At 40.7% G+C, this 15,040-nt stretch overlaps 1 protein-coding gene across 1 annotated transcript; it reads right to left on the bottom strand.

Annotated features, from left to right (window-relative positions):
* Window positions 1-10,127: 10,127 nt before the first annotated feature.
* Window positions 10,128-11,399, bottom strand: LOC139132090 (E3 ubiquitin-protein ligase TRIM56-like). Its single transcript, XM_070698481.1, has one exon. The coding sequence runs from the start codon at window positions 11,397-11,399 to the stop codon at window positions 10,128-10,130; it is 1,272 nt and encodes a 423-aa protein (XP_070554582.1).
* Window positions 11,400-15,040: the final 3,641 nt, after the last annotated feature.

The following is a 15,040-nucleotide window of genomic DNA, read 5'->3' on the forward strand; positions in this document are numbered from 1 at the left end:
GCTGCTTTTGCAAAAATTACATGTTTCGGGAAAACGTACATTAGCAAAAATTCAAGAAACGAAATATGAAATCTAAAATATTCAAAAAATAGAATTTCACGTAGCTGTAAGAAAAAGTAAACTGAATTCACATATGAGAAAACTGGGACAGTTTTTGAAGATTGTAACTTAACAAATTTACATGTAACACTGAGTGTACTTGAATCTGAAATCCTTACCTGTTACACTATGAGACATTGACTGTGACCTTTGGCTGTATAACCGGCCGAGTGTTGCAGCCGGCTGAGCTTTAAGACCATGTATTATGTGGACAAAGGACACATCTTTACCAGAATGTGTTGTACAGTTTTAAGAAAACCAAATAAAATTTATTAAGTGCAAAAAAACCAAACGAAATCTTGGCAAGAGGAAAATAACTTGCATACCTCTAGTCTAGTCTGACCGACCCTTCCCAAGACCTACTGGTCTGTCCCTACAGGTATACGCCCTTGCTCTGTCAGCATACCGTGAACATCCCCGACTCGGAACTTGTCGCTTTGTAAATTGTCTCCCTTACAGCGCCCTCTTGTGGTGTTCGTGAGGAAAGTGTATATCCAAAGAACAAGTCCTCGAGACTGTAATACTTTAAAACAGAAGACTGACAGCAAAGAAAACATTCTGCGATGAATTTCCGAGTTTACATTTGACCAGCTTGATATAAGAGTTAATTTTGGTAAGAGAATCCCTCCTTATCCCATCCACAAATGTTCCTTATTTTAAAAATTCTGTCTGTTTGATATGTAGAGTTTGGTAATCATGACCGATTAGGAAAGCATATGTAACTTTTGTGAATTTTTAAATTACACTTCTGTCGCCCAACACTTGGAAAATCAGCAATGAGTAAACAATGTTCAAAATAATGTTGCATCGGATGTGTTTGCGGAATGCACCCTGGCCTATCCTACGAGTCTTATAGTTTAACATTCTTGATCTGCCATTTTGCAGAGAGTTCACCGGCAGGTACGCAATCAACAGGTGGTCAGCTTACCACAGCATCGTTTTATACAGACACGAATATGAAAGTGTCACAAAGAGAGTAATATTCTAATATGTGAATATATTGCTTTTGCAGTTACTCTCCATTTTAGATATATCGATCCCTTGTGCTTACATTATTCTTATCACAGTTTGCTGTGTGCATTAATGAAATCTTTGTTTCAATGTGTGAGATGAAACTAAAATTGACTGTAGAGGGACAGAAGAGTGCTGTAAGCTTACATGTCGAACAGCGCACATTTCCTGCGGTGGATATATTATTCATATGTATTCAACTTGCTCGATTTTCTGATGAAATACTTTGACCAGACCACTGTTCTGCTCGACCACTATCACCTGTCCGAAGGGGTCGTCGCTAGCTTCGTCGTTGTTGACGCAAATTCCAACGGGGCTTCTCAGATGATGTGCAGGGCTGTCTACGCGGCCTACAAACGAGCCGTACAGGTCGAACTTCTGTACTCGGTTATTCCAGCAGTCGCAAACATACACGTAGCCGTACCTATCGGTGGCGATACCCTCCGGGTGATAAAACTGGCCGTTGTCGCTCCCGAGCGAGCCGAAAGAGAAGAGAAAGTCGCCATTGGCGCTGTACACTTTGATAGTGTGTTGCCACAGTTGGACACGAACACATTACCGTTGTAATCAATGGCGACGCACCACGGACTTGACAATCGGGCATCTGCATTTTCCTGTCTTCCAAAGGTCTTGATATGGTCGCCGTCTGGTCGATAGATGAACACGGAATCGGCATCAGTATCAACAACGTAAACATTGCCGTTGATAGGGTTGACGGCTATACCTCGCGGGTGTCTTAACTCTCCCTTTCCGAAGCATTTGACGAGTTTGCCGTCTTCGTCGCACACCACGACTTGTTTGTTCCCTGCATCAGTTGTGAAAATGTTACCGTCGGCGGACACTGCAGAAAATTCGGGTTTAAAGCTCCTCTGAAAGTCTGGAAACTCGATCGTTTTCCGAAATTCGCCCGTTATAGTGGACCTCTGTAATCTTTTGTTACCGGTATCGCCCACAATTAGATGTCCACTTTGCTCATCGTCACGCCCCAGGGCCCTTTCAGCTGTCCGACACCAGAGCCAATCCCTCCGAATTTCCTGATCAAACCTTTCGGTCCGATGGTCTGGTACTCAACGGAGTTGTCTCTTTGTGTTTGTTCTTAGACTTCGATGCCCCTCGTTTCAGACTATTCTCCATCCTTTGACGAGAACATATCTCATCGACTAATATGTCACTCGAGTCTGACTGCATTACTACTTCTTCTGTAGTCTGTTGACTGCCGGAAGACAATGTGCCCGTATTAGATCTGCCATCTCCACTGCCGGTAAGGTCTTTCGTTTTCTCTTTGTTTTCAAACATCTCTTTCATTGTTAATGCTTTGTTTTCTGGCTTTAACTGCGTTGTAAGAGATGTTCCTGTACTCGGAATATTGCTGATGTTGTCAGCGTATCGTCGAACCTCACTGGCGATGCTGTCTGGTCTGAAGTTGCACCTGCTGTAGTTTCGATCGTGGCCAAATCGCCCTCTGGTTTTGCTTCTCCCTCTTCAGAACCATTTCTATGTCCACATTCGACTTCACTCGGTTTGTGTGCATCATTCTTTGTGGTGTAATTTTGCCCCTCAGTTGAAGCATTGTAATTTTGCGATGCTTCCCAAGGCACAAGAACGTCTTTGCCCTCAGCTGCTTCATCACTTGCCGCCCGTTCTTCCGTGCGTTCATTCGTCTCGGCTGCGTTGTCAGACACAGAATCTTGGTTTGATAGTATCGTTACTTCCCGTGGTGCGTCTGCATTGATATTGGCAGCGTCGTCTGTAGCGGCTTCCTGTCTGTCGTTTCCATCAGCATCGTTGTTGGTGTCCCCATTCATTTTCTGACCAAGAAATACCGTTGATTCTCCATCAATATCACTGCGTTCCATACCAGCTTGGTCATTGCTTTGAGTGCCGTGGTTCTCTGGTCGCCCCATCTCTAATCTACCTACCGTCTTTGCTTCACAGAAATCACTCGAAGGCGAGAAGTCCAAGTAGTCATCTTGCGTCGGCTGGCATTTTGCGTTCACTTTCCGCAGCTCTTGAGTCTGTGACATAACTTCATTTCTGGCCGACATCAGGTATGAATCGTTACCCTGGCGAACAAGTCTCTCGGCAAAGTCCCGCACATGGACCAAGCTGTCTTCTATACATTCAACTTGCTTGAGTTCTGCGCGAAGATTCATTCTTCTGTCTTCGTATTCATCGTTCAGTACTCTGGCAAGATTTTCACCGTCTTCTTGAATTCTCTTGGCCATGTCTTCTACCGTTCTGGTCACATGATCACTGAGTTTTTTCTGGGTGTTCCGATAGGATCCATTTAGGGACTCTATTTTTTGCTGAATGGCCGTCTTACTTTCGATTGCTTCACTCTCTCGGGCTTTCAATTCCTGCGTCACCTCCGACAAATACTCGGTGAATTCTGATGCGGCTTCCTTCAAGTATCTGTACCTGTGATCGGGCTTGGGTGATCAAGGACCGTGCATTCTAGGCAGATCGGGGTCTCACAGGAATCGCAGTAGAACGTTTCTGGGTGATTGAGATGTCTGTCACAATAGACCGGTGGCTGAACAGAAGCAGGGTCTTCGGACTTGGTCTTCTGGTACTCCTCGAAAGACAGAAGCCTGTGCGTACGAGTCGCTGGGATGAACTTATGAGCCGCGGAGCAAGTCATGCACAGACTCACCGCGCAGTCAAGACACCTGTCGGTCACTTCACCGAGCTTCAGGCTTCACATTTGGCAGAGTCAGAACTTTGACACTTCTTTTTCACCAGTTCGTTGACGAAAACGTTTGCCCTGAGCCCCGTCACGCCTAAATGAGGAAGTTGGAACGTGCGTCGACATATTGGACATGTCAACGCGCCAGTTTTTTCGACGAGGGTACACAGACAGCATTCGCAGAAACTGTGAAGACAGGACAACAGTTTAGCGTTCTTGAACAGTTCCGAACAGATCGCGCAAAACAGAAAATCATCGTCAACACTGACCGTAGTTATAAATTCGTGGCTTGCCATACCTTAGTGCCAGTAATAGAATGTTTGTTGAATGCTCCTGTAGCCACGCAGTGGATAATTTCTATTATTTGTATAAAGAATCCACACAGTCGTAATTCTGCGATTATGGCGGTCGAAGTACAGCACACCTCGGGTGCTCGACTCGTAACCGTGTCAACGAGCACTTCCTGTTTATGGGAATCTGCTGTTTGCTGTTTGTTTGCTACAACACTTACAAGGTATGTTTCGAGGTTACAGATATATTCAAAGCGTACCTATGAACCACTGAACTGACTAAGTTTACCAGAGCCAATCCGACCACGTGACTTTAGTGTTTTCATTTGATCAATCACATTATAATAAAAGAAAGTCAATCTAACACGACTATTCACTTTTACACTTCAACAAGAAAATTAAAAAGGGGGACATTATATTTTCATTTTTTTCAATATTCCTAATTGTTTCAAACTATTTAATCGCATAAACGCCCACGCTATAATGACATTACTGAAGATTCATCTTACTGCAATAATATACTAAGTACTCCACCCCCAGCCCCGTAATACAAAGTCGTTTAATTATTGTAGTTTTATTTGATGCGATAAAAAATTAAACGGGATGTATCGCTTTTTGTCATAAGTCGAAATTATTGACCGTAAACTGTGCTTCCTTCAACTCTCAGTTTACGATCAAAACTATGACAACCCCGAGGCAAATGCTGCGAACGTTGATGTTGTTCGAAGGACAGCGCCATCAGGCGTCAGTGTTTCCAAATTAAATTCCTCGAGGGATTATGTTGGAAACATTTGAGCTATATTCAAGCCACGCGTGGGTCAAGCTATGATCTGTAGATCCGGTCTCGTTTCTATATGATGTCCATGGTCAAGTGACGATTGCAGATAGGTTGTACTCTATGAGCCTGGACTTTTGTGTTATACGGTATATTTAAAATCTCAGCAATATCACTTTGGGTGAAAGCGAAGGACGTCGATGATAATTCTTTTTTCATTGTTTTAGCACTCTTCTTTTGGTTAATCCCTGCTGTTATCGCATGTCCAAATTTCCATAAATATTGTGTTCAGATTGGAAAATTGATCATAAATGACGTATTGCTTCTTTACCAAACTTTTCATTTTTCTATTGGTAAGTCATTAACGAAGAATATATCACATTCAAAAGTAATATTAATTCTATCGGCGAAAACTATGGAGGTCTACAAGCGCTAGAGAAAACACCGTATACGAAACATCCTTTCCGTAACTTAAACAGATTGAAGTTCTTTCAGAATCAGTATTGTAGAGTCACAGGCCGTCAGAAGCGTGTCCCTGACCTGCCTCTCCACTATCGATTTTTAAATCTGGATAAAAATTATGGTGACCGTGGATGAACGTTGCCATGACACAGCGCAGTTAGCGTCAAAGTTACGGATGTAAGGAGCATCATACATCATCATCATACATGTAAGGTTATTATGAAACTTACGCTTTGACATTACGTGCCAAGGTTGGAAGAGATGAGCTCAATCAGATGAGTAATAACGATTAGAAAAGCATATTATCATGGAGGTTTTCAATTTCTCAACTAAAAATCTCATGTGAAATGTTTTTGTACTTTGGTCGCAGGCCCATGAGGATGTCATTCAGATTATGACATAAGCGTTGATTTTATAATTTCTATGATTATTTATTGCAGAATGGTCCAATTAAGATGAGAATGTCAGATACATTTTCTAACGCGTTCGATGACTTTTTGTTGAGAGATATGTCGTCTGTGAATCATAAAATACCCGCATGGATTAGATTTGTCTTTGTATTTGTATTAAATATCATCATTGCCTTTTGTAATTGTTTGAAAGGGAATACAACATCAAAGTTTCATTGGCTGCTCAGTAGCTCCCATTCTGACCACACCCCTCTCAAAAAACCAAAACCTTGCACTAAATGGTGATCTTGGCGTTTAATGCTCTTGAAACTTACTCCTTAAACACGTTCATGACTGTCGATGTATTACATTACTTATCAAGTACACTAAAGGAGGATCGTTTCTGCACCCTAATGGGATTCATAGTATACAACATAGCCTTGACTTTCCTTAATACTGTCTTTGGCGGTAAAATCACTTTGAAAAATGGTAAACTTAATTTATTATCTAAAGATGATTTTCCAACGATGTAACTAAGTATGTAACATCAATCCTCTTTAGGCAACCTATCCCATTGTCTGAGTCAGCCACTGGGCATATAGTCGTACATTTGTGATGTTGCCACTTGCGGAAACGTTATAAATCACCGTTTTTACAAATTTTCGATTTCTTATCCTGCAGCTTCATTTTATACGAATAAAGTGGTTCTCTGGTACAAATAAACAACTGCTTTACGATATTATTTCCTTGCCCTGTAAACGAATTTACATATTCGTTGGCAGGAATATGCTCATCATAACTTCCACGTATTATCACATATTATTACCCTATTATAACTTTGGCTCAATATAAAGACACAAAAAGGTGTGTCTGCATTTAACCTCTCTATGATCTACTTTTGCGCTTTCATGCACACTCGCAAATAAAAATTTAAAACAGTACTTTCAACTAATAAACTATTTCTGTCACTTCCTTCATTCCTTGTATCCATCCCTACGACAAACATCAAAAACGGACCAAGTAGGGACTCTGTCAGTAGTCAGTCTTCGATGCTGGCGTCTTAAGAACTGATTTACTGTGCTCTACTTGTTGCTGTGTACACCGAGAGTTGATCCTTAGCCTTCTGAGTCCTTTGGAATTGTAAGACGGACCATAGGGATCGGCACTGCATTGTTTCACTATTGCAGTCGATAAATGTCATTCAAATACGGTTAGGTCTGTCGGCAGAGTATTCGTCATGTTCAATTAACAAAGCTCTATCACGGTCCGACAAGATTGAAGATCAGAGTGGAGACAAAGAAATTTTATTTGAATTGTTGGTAACCTATATCCACTCATACAATCACTTTTATGCAGAGCCCCTAAGAAAATCCCTTCAGTTCGCAACCAAAGATGTATGTTCTAATCTTCAGTCATTCCCAAGGTCCTATTTGGTGATTTTTCGCATCATATCTCGTCGGATAAGGTAGTACGTGCCTCGAAATTAAAAAAATAAATTTTGCTCAATCTGATTAAAATCAGATGTAGAGTACAGCGACGTCTATACTTACGCGGTATTCTCTTGCTGTGGCCTCTCACTATAGTGAGACTTTTGCTCAAATTTTTCAGAACGATACTTTCAACGATTCTCCTAATAAAGTAAAATAGAAACCGTGGTCACAGTGCAAATTTTGGCACTAGAGAAACAAAGTCCTTTACATTTACCAAAATTTGCAATTGAAAATGGCCCCGCCCTTTATGAACTCTATGGCAAAAAATTAAATTTTAAATTTCATAAAACTAAGACGGTGAAAACTACGCTTAAAATGAGCTCCCTCGAACGGCAGAACTTCCCTGCAAACAAATTGTTAAATTTGAGAATCCGAAAATCTGTACGCAAGGCGCCTTCTACCACGACACAACACAACACATCACAATTGTCTCGTCACATCGGCACTTCTGTTTCTTTCCATACCACTTGACTAATGCGATTATGCTTTATTTTTAATTTGTTGTTCGACTTGACTGATATAACTTACAGTGCCACCACTTTGATTCTACCGGCGCTTTGCTCAACAATGATAATTGTTTGGAAGGGGTCTTCCCCTGTGACACATACCGCGACAGGACCCTGCAATGCCTCTGTACCGCAGTCAACCTGACAAATGAATGTACCCGATGAACTGAATTTCTGTACTCGGTTGTTGCTGAAATCACAGACGTAGACATTGCCGTGTGATCATTGCATATTCCCGCGGGGTGTGAAAACTGACCATCAGCACTACCTCTGGATCCAAAGGAAAAGAGGAATCCACCATCTGCATCGAATACCTTGACAGAGTGCCTATCTGACACAAAGACTTTACCCTCGCTACTCTCCACACCGATGCACCATGGATACTGCTGAAATCACTAATGTATTCAAAACGTAAAAACAAAGACCGTGCCGCCAGCACGTCTGACCGCAACTTTTTCCGGCTGTCAGCAAGACTTGTCAACTGAAAACATGAACCCGCCAAATTCAAAACATCTACGCGCGAAACAGAAAAGTTTGACTGCCCAGACCAAAAATATAAAACCACGCCCACCTTCCAAACGCCGACCACAGCACACTTACACTGTGTTTGAAGCGTGTTTTATGGACAGATTTTCTCTCGATTTACTTACTGGTTTACTAGACTTCGTTCAAGTTCATGATTTGTGAACGTGTGAGTTGGGTGAACCCTTGGAATGCAATGATTTGTGTTCTGTTTTCATGTGACACGTGTAAGTATATAGTATGATATGAAGGCGTTGAGTGGGGTGAACGCGATACTGGGAAGTTTCACCCGGCACAAACTAACTCACTGTAGCTGCACAGACTAAATAAAAACGCGTTTGATCGCTACGAAAACCTGACCTGGGCTGTTAAATTTTACACGATGAACTTTTACAGATCATTTTATTTTTTGAATTGACTTGAACCAATTCTCTGGTTTACTTCGTCCTGTGACACCCTAATGGCTCAAACGGAGATTTAGGGGTGGGAAGACAATCTTGCCCGAGTTACAGGATTTGATTGTCATGGAAATTTTACTGCGTGGTGGGGATAAAGTTACTGGCGATTTTCTCGTCATTCAGAGAGGTGGCGAAAAGTTCCGTTTCAGCGATCGTGGGTTAAAAAATTTATGGTAACGCTTTGTATCGTGTGAAGCGTTAGATATCTCTCAAAGAAAAGGAAAATGACGAATATGGCAATAGTGCAGATGTCTCAACCAGTGCCGTCGCACGAGGTGTGAGAAGCCGATGGTCAGTTTGGGAATGGACTTAAAAAACTGACGCCAGTTGCCTATGAGAAATTCACTGATGAGAATATTGCTAACTGTGATGAATATGTGAATTTTTTTCTGAACAACACCCAAACAAAATCCAGTTCTTTGATTTCCAGTTCTTGCATATTTCACAAAGTCCTAGTCCATGTTTTCGAGCCATGCTTCAAGTTGTTTCTCCCGCGGCGTGTCGATATTCTGTTCGGGTAAATCCTGTGCATCGTCTCACAATTTTACAATTTTCCAAAGATGAACGACAGAATGGCCGCCGGCCGCCCCAGTCGACATGACCACAATGTCTGAACAACGTCTCAGAAAGTGGTTGATCGTGAAATTTGAGGTCAAAATTGGAGGCGTGGTTTAACAGATTTGCTTTGGCGGGTAGAACTTTTCTATTTCGCGCCACGATCTTTTGAGTTTGGCGGGTCGATGTTTTCGCTTGACAAGTTGAGTGACAGCTGGGAATATCTTGCGGTAAGACGCGCTGGCGGCTGGGCCTTTGTTTTGACGTTTTGAACACATCAGTGATTTCAGCAGTAACTAAACTGACCAGCTCCGTTACCGTGACTTCCAAAGCATTTTATATAGTCTCCACTTTGACTGTATATTCGAATACAACGTGCAGACCTATCAACGACATAAACATTGCCATTGTACGGACTAATCGCGATACCAAAGACATCCTTCAGCTGATCTTTACCAAAACATTTTATCAGCTGACCATTCTCATCACAGACCACTACCTGATTATTACCATAGTCTGTTGTAAAGATCTTTCCATCTTCAGAGACTGCAGAGTAACGGGGTGTAAAGTTTGTAATCTCTGTAAATTTGTAAATTGCTTGATGTTTTCCTTGTAAGGTAAACGATTGTAGCCTGCTGTTGTTTTGATCATCTACTATCATGTGACCACCCTTTGTCATCGTTACTCCCCAAGGGCGACTCAGTTGTCCAATCCCAGAACCTTTCCCTCCGAATGTTCTCACTGTACCTTTCTTTGGACCTACCACAACTGTTACCGGCGAACCCTGCACGGCTTGTCCGTCTACCGACACTGACAATTCATGTTTTCCTTCAGCCTTCGCACAGTACGTTAGAGAAAATGTCCGTCGCAGTTATCGGTTACTGTCAAGTGTTCAGATTGTCATCCGGTGTCTTCATCAAAGCGGTGATTCTCTCCCGTGTAACCTTGGTTCCACCTGTCCGAGAACCCGTAGGCCTAACCTGTAGTGTTAGCGTTATCTGTTCATCAACTCGGGAGTATTCTGACACGCCGCAGAGTTCATATCTCTTCTCCTCGGTGACCTTTATCGTGCCTAGAGTTTTCGTTTCACAGAAGTTGTCTGTAGACTGGAACTCTACGTAATCGTCGTCTACCGGTTCACATTTTGTTGTCACTTTCAGTAATTCCCGGATCTGTGACGTCATACTCTTCTTTGCCGACATCAACTGTGAAGCGTTTCCGTACTGCATTAACTTGTCAGCGTAGTCTCTGGTTGCTGCGATGTCATTTTCCGTGCATTCTAGATCCTTCAGTTGTGCTTGCAGATTTGTTTTTCTTTCTTCGTGCTCAGTTTTCAGTTGTTGAAGTAGGCTATCGCCGTTCTCTCGTATTTTGTGAGTGGTTTCTTCAATTGTCTTCTCCATATGAACTTTCACTTTCATTATCTCTTCCTGGAAACGACTGTCCACTGACTCTGTCATCTGTTGTACAGCTGCCTTGCTTTCACCAGCTTCGTTTTCCTTGATTTGCAGTTCCTGTGTCATCTTTGTGAGCAGCTGTTTGTACTCGACCGCTGCATCGTCCAGATATCTGAATTTGTGTTCTGGACGAGGGTGATCTATAGCTGTGCATTCGAGACAGATTGTCACCTCGCACGTATCGCAGTAGAATTTGACCTGGTTATCATGGTGTTTACTACAGTAGGCCGGGGGTCGTACCGAGGCAGGATTGTTAAACTTTGCCCTTTGGTATTCATCGATAGCAAAGATGCGATGAGATCGTGTGGTGGGAAAGAACCCATGGGCTTGTGAACAATTGCTGCAGATGTTTGCTGCACAATCAACGCACCTTTCTTTAATTTCGCCCTTCTGGCAAGCTTCACATTTCCTCAATGCTGCTTTCTTTTCGTCTTGCTTGTTGAACTCCTCAACCAGTTGATCGACAAACACATTGGCCGACAACTCAGCCACACCTCCAGCAGGAAGTTCGTGCGAACGACGACATATTGGACACGTCAGTTCGCCGCTCTTCTCCACGATCTTTCTCAGGCATTGCTCACAGAACGTGTGTACGCACGGTAGAATTTTAGCGTTTTTGTATCGCGCTGAACAGACGCTGCAACTCAGAAAATTATCGTTGATGTTTTCGAGGAAAACAGACTCTTCCTTGCTTGCCATACCTACACACCGGTTCTAGCCTGTTGAATACTCTTTCAAGCAAAGAAAGGCTACCTAGCATTGTCAAAAAAAGTGTAGTGTTCGAAAACTCCCCGTGTGCCCGATTCAAATTGTTCGCCTGTACAGTGCAGTCCTGTGATCTGGCGTAGTTGAGCTTAGCCCGTCGTGCATGAGAGAAATTATATGTAGTTAAGCAAAATTTCAGTCGTGGCATTTTACTCAACCATTTTATCTCTTGTTCCGGCGATTTTCGTTAGTGTTTTCCTTTAGTACCATTGAAACAAAATGTTCAACATGTGTGATTTTTTCCTCGCGAGGAAAATTCCTCGCGTGTGTACGATAAGTGCACCGTAAAAAGTGATTTTTCTCGCGTTCACTTGAGCACGTTCATGACAATCACAGTTGGTATATAAATGACGCACTCTTTGTGGATAAATCAATGGAAATTTCGTCCCGGTATCCATCGCTGGATTTAAAGAACAAAAAAGATTATGCACGTAGAGAAATCGGGACTAGGCTGAACTTGGAAAAACAAGAGGAAATCGAAGTTCGTCAAACACCATGTTTATGCCGCCTATCTTGTCTGCCATGTATCTCAAGGGGCTGCGCTGATGTACATATTAGTTTAAAACTTTTTTGTAAAGGAATTAAAGTTTCAAATAAAATACACTGAGAATATAGTAAATTATTCGCATTTTCAGTACTTGGTGTTAAATATTCGACCAGCTATCCCGGTGTTCCATACACTACATTGTTTGCATTCTACAGCCTGGCAAAGAGCAAAGATGATTATGAAATTATACGGTTCGTTCACTCATTTGCGTTGTCGAATAGGGGATAATGTGATAGGACAAAGGGCAAAGGGCAAAGATGGTTAAGCTTGTGAAATTATACGGTTCGTTCAATCATTTGCGTTATCGAACGGGGGATAATGTGTTAGGACAAAGGGCAAAGATGGTTAAGCTTGTGAAATTATACGGTTCGTTCAATCATTTGCGTTATCGAACGGGGGATAATGTGATAGGACAATGCTGACTATATATTTCTTAAACGGATCACTGAGATTATAATGCCAAATCTGCAATTATGCAAGTAATTCTTTCACCATTATCGTCTGCGGTCGCTCGTATTTTGTGGTACAAATATATCAATTAGTGGTCAGATTCATTGGGGCTGGTTTAGACGACTGTTCCACGTCGCAGATGATTGTCACTGAACTGATTGATAAACTATATGGGATTTTGTTTCGAACTATGTGGGATTTTATCTCGCTTCAGCTAGCAATACCTTTGTCTTGAGAAATGGTGCCTATGCACTGGCCATGGATAGATGAGCTTGATCCGTTGCGGTCTAAAACCTGGGCCGGGATTTAATAATCAGATCGAATTAGAACTAGAATAATACACGTCATTTTAGCTACGTCATAGACACTGACTTTCTGATACCGTCAAATTTTGGTTCTTGCCGCATAGACTTTGTTCAATGCCAAACAACTGTTTACATTCCATGAGAGTGTGAGCTCCAGAAGACAAAAAAGACGCAAAAAACAAGGCAGCTGCTTTCGGTTAGAAATTTTTCATCAGTTCACTCGATTTAATTCAGAAGTGTTAACATAATATTGTAGAACAAACCATAAAGTATGGAATTTCATCGCAATATTATTCTTTTGAAAAAGTGTTTGCCCATCAACCTGCAAAATATTTCTTTTAAATGACAACTTCATGATAGCTTCTCGTTGAAACATTTTGGTTGTACTGTGGTTTTGAACTCTCTTTTCAGGCCAAAAAATGTTTCCGGTTACCCTACATCCCTATTTAAAACTCGACCCATACTTTTTTCCTCGTGTTCATGATTTTGCCGAATTTTACTTGTTTACGCTCCCATATATGCATATGTATATATGCAAATGGGAGATATTCGTATGAGGTGGCAAAATGGCGTCTGTGTGTATGTATGTATGTATGTATGTATGTATGTATGTATGTATGTATGTATGTATGTATGTCTGTTAGTCCGTCCACATCAAAAACTCCTAAACCGTAGCACCTACTGTCTTAGTATTTGGTGTACAGGTGCACCTAGGGGTGGAGATGTGAATTTGTTCAAATGAACTTGTCAGTGCCAAAAATATGCAAATGAGGGGGGAAAAAGGAAAAATCCTGCAAATGGCTAATATTCAGTTAGCATTGGTCAGATTTGGTTGAAACTTGGTATGCAGATTTCTTAGGTATGATTGCTATGAAACTTAATACTCATGTTCCTCAGAATGACCTCAGTCATGCTTGTACAAATTGTGTTGATATTGTCATATTTGTAATTTTGCGGCAATTTCCCAATTTTGATAAAAAATTTTTTAATCCAAAAACTGCTGATTTGATAGCTTTGATACATGTATTTGGTATACAGGTATCTAAGATTAATCTCAATATAATGTATTGAAAGTATGTTGAAACTGGCAATTTTTTTATTTTTGGGGCAATTTTTGCCTTTTTTGGTCAAAAATTTTTCTCCTAAAACTTCTGATCTGGTAGCTTTGATATCTAGTGTGCAGGTTCCTAGGGTTTATGTTAATTAGATATATTTAAAATTAGAATGAAATCTGCAATTTTGTATTTTGGGGGTAATTTTTCTCATTTGTGGTCAAAAAATTTGTTTCTCAAAATTTACCAGTCTGATTGCTTTGATATTAGTAAACTGGTCCTTAGGGTTTTTGTTAATAAGATATATTAAAATTAAGTTGAAATCCGGAATTTTGAACTTTTGGGGCAACTTTGCGAACCTTTCAGTTTTACTGGGATATCTTTCATTTTGTATTTTTAAGTTTTTTTGTAATTTTATACCTATATACTGGAACTAAGAGTATATAATGTGGTGATTTAGTAAGCATTTGATATGGTAAACTGTATTTGGTGTTGAAATGCGGTAAAAAAATCCTGGCAGATTTGAAAAAATTCCATACAAATGCCAAAAAAAAATTCAGCCAGAGGTTTGACAAAAAGAAAAGGTGGGAGAGTGGGGAAAAAAGAATGTACAATGGATCGGATAAAAAAGATAATGTACCTCATCGATCTTCCAGACACCATCCCTTCTCAAATGGTCCACCCCGATGTATTTTTGTGCACAATTAACCATGCAGTGTATTTTAGTTTAAGATGTCAAGTTAGGTAAGGATTTGAAAGGAATAGTCAAGTTCACCACAGTTTAACTTTATCTCTTGTGTCATCATCCTTGTGTAATTTGTAAGTTGTTCCAGATGTGGATGTACCAGCTGTTCTGGAAGAACAATGTTTACTTTTTCCTGTAGCCTACAGGAAGCCGGGGTTTCTGAGTTGATGATTGTATGTTGAAATTTCTCCATGTATGTGGTGTATGCACAGGGGAGCCAGGTTGAACAAACAAACAAGCAAACAAATAAACAACAAAATAAATAAATAAACAAAAAATATACAAACATAAAAAGTGGCATAAAATTACATAAATAACAAACATACAGACAAACATAGACAAATAAACAATATAATGAATAAATAAACATACAAACAGATAAACATCTATTCATATTTATATTCTATCTATCTCTATCTATCTATCTATCTAGTTAGCTATATATATATATATATATATATATATACATATATATA

Source organism: Ptychodera flava, chromosome 4 (genome assembly GCF_041260155.1).
Source record: "Ptychodera flava strain L36383 chromosome 4, AS_Pfla_20210202, whole genome shotgun sequence".
Taxonomy (NCBI): Eukaryota; Metazoa; Hemichordata; class Enteropneusta; family Ptychoderidae; genus Ptychodera; species Ptychodera flava.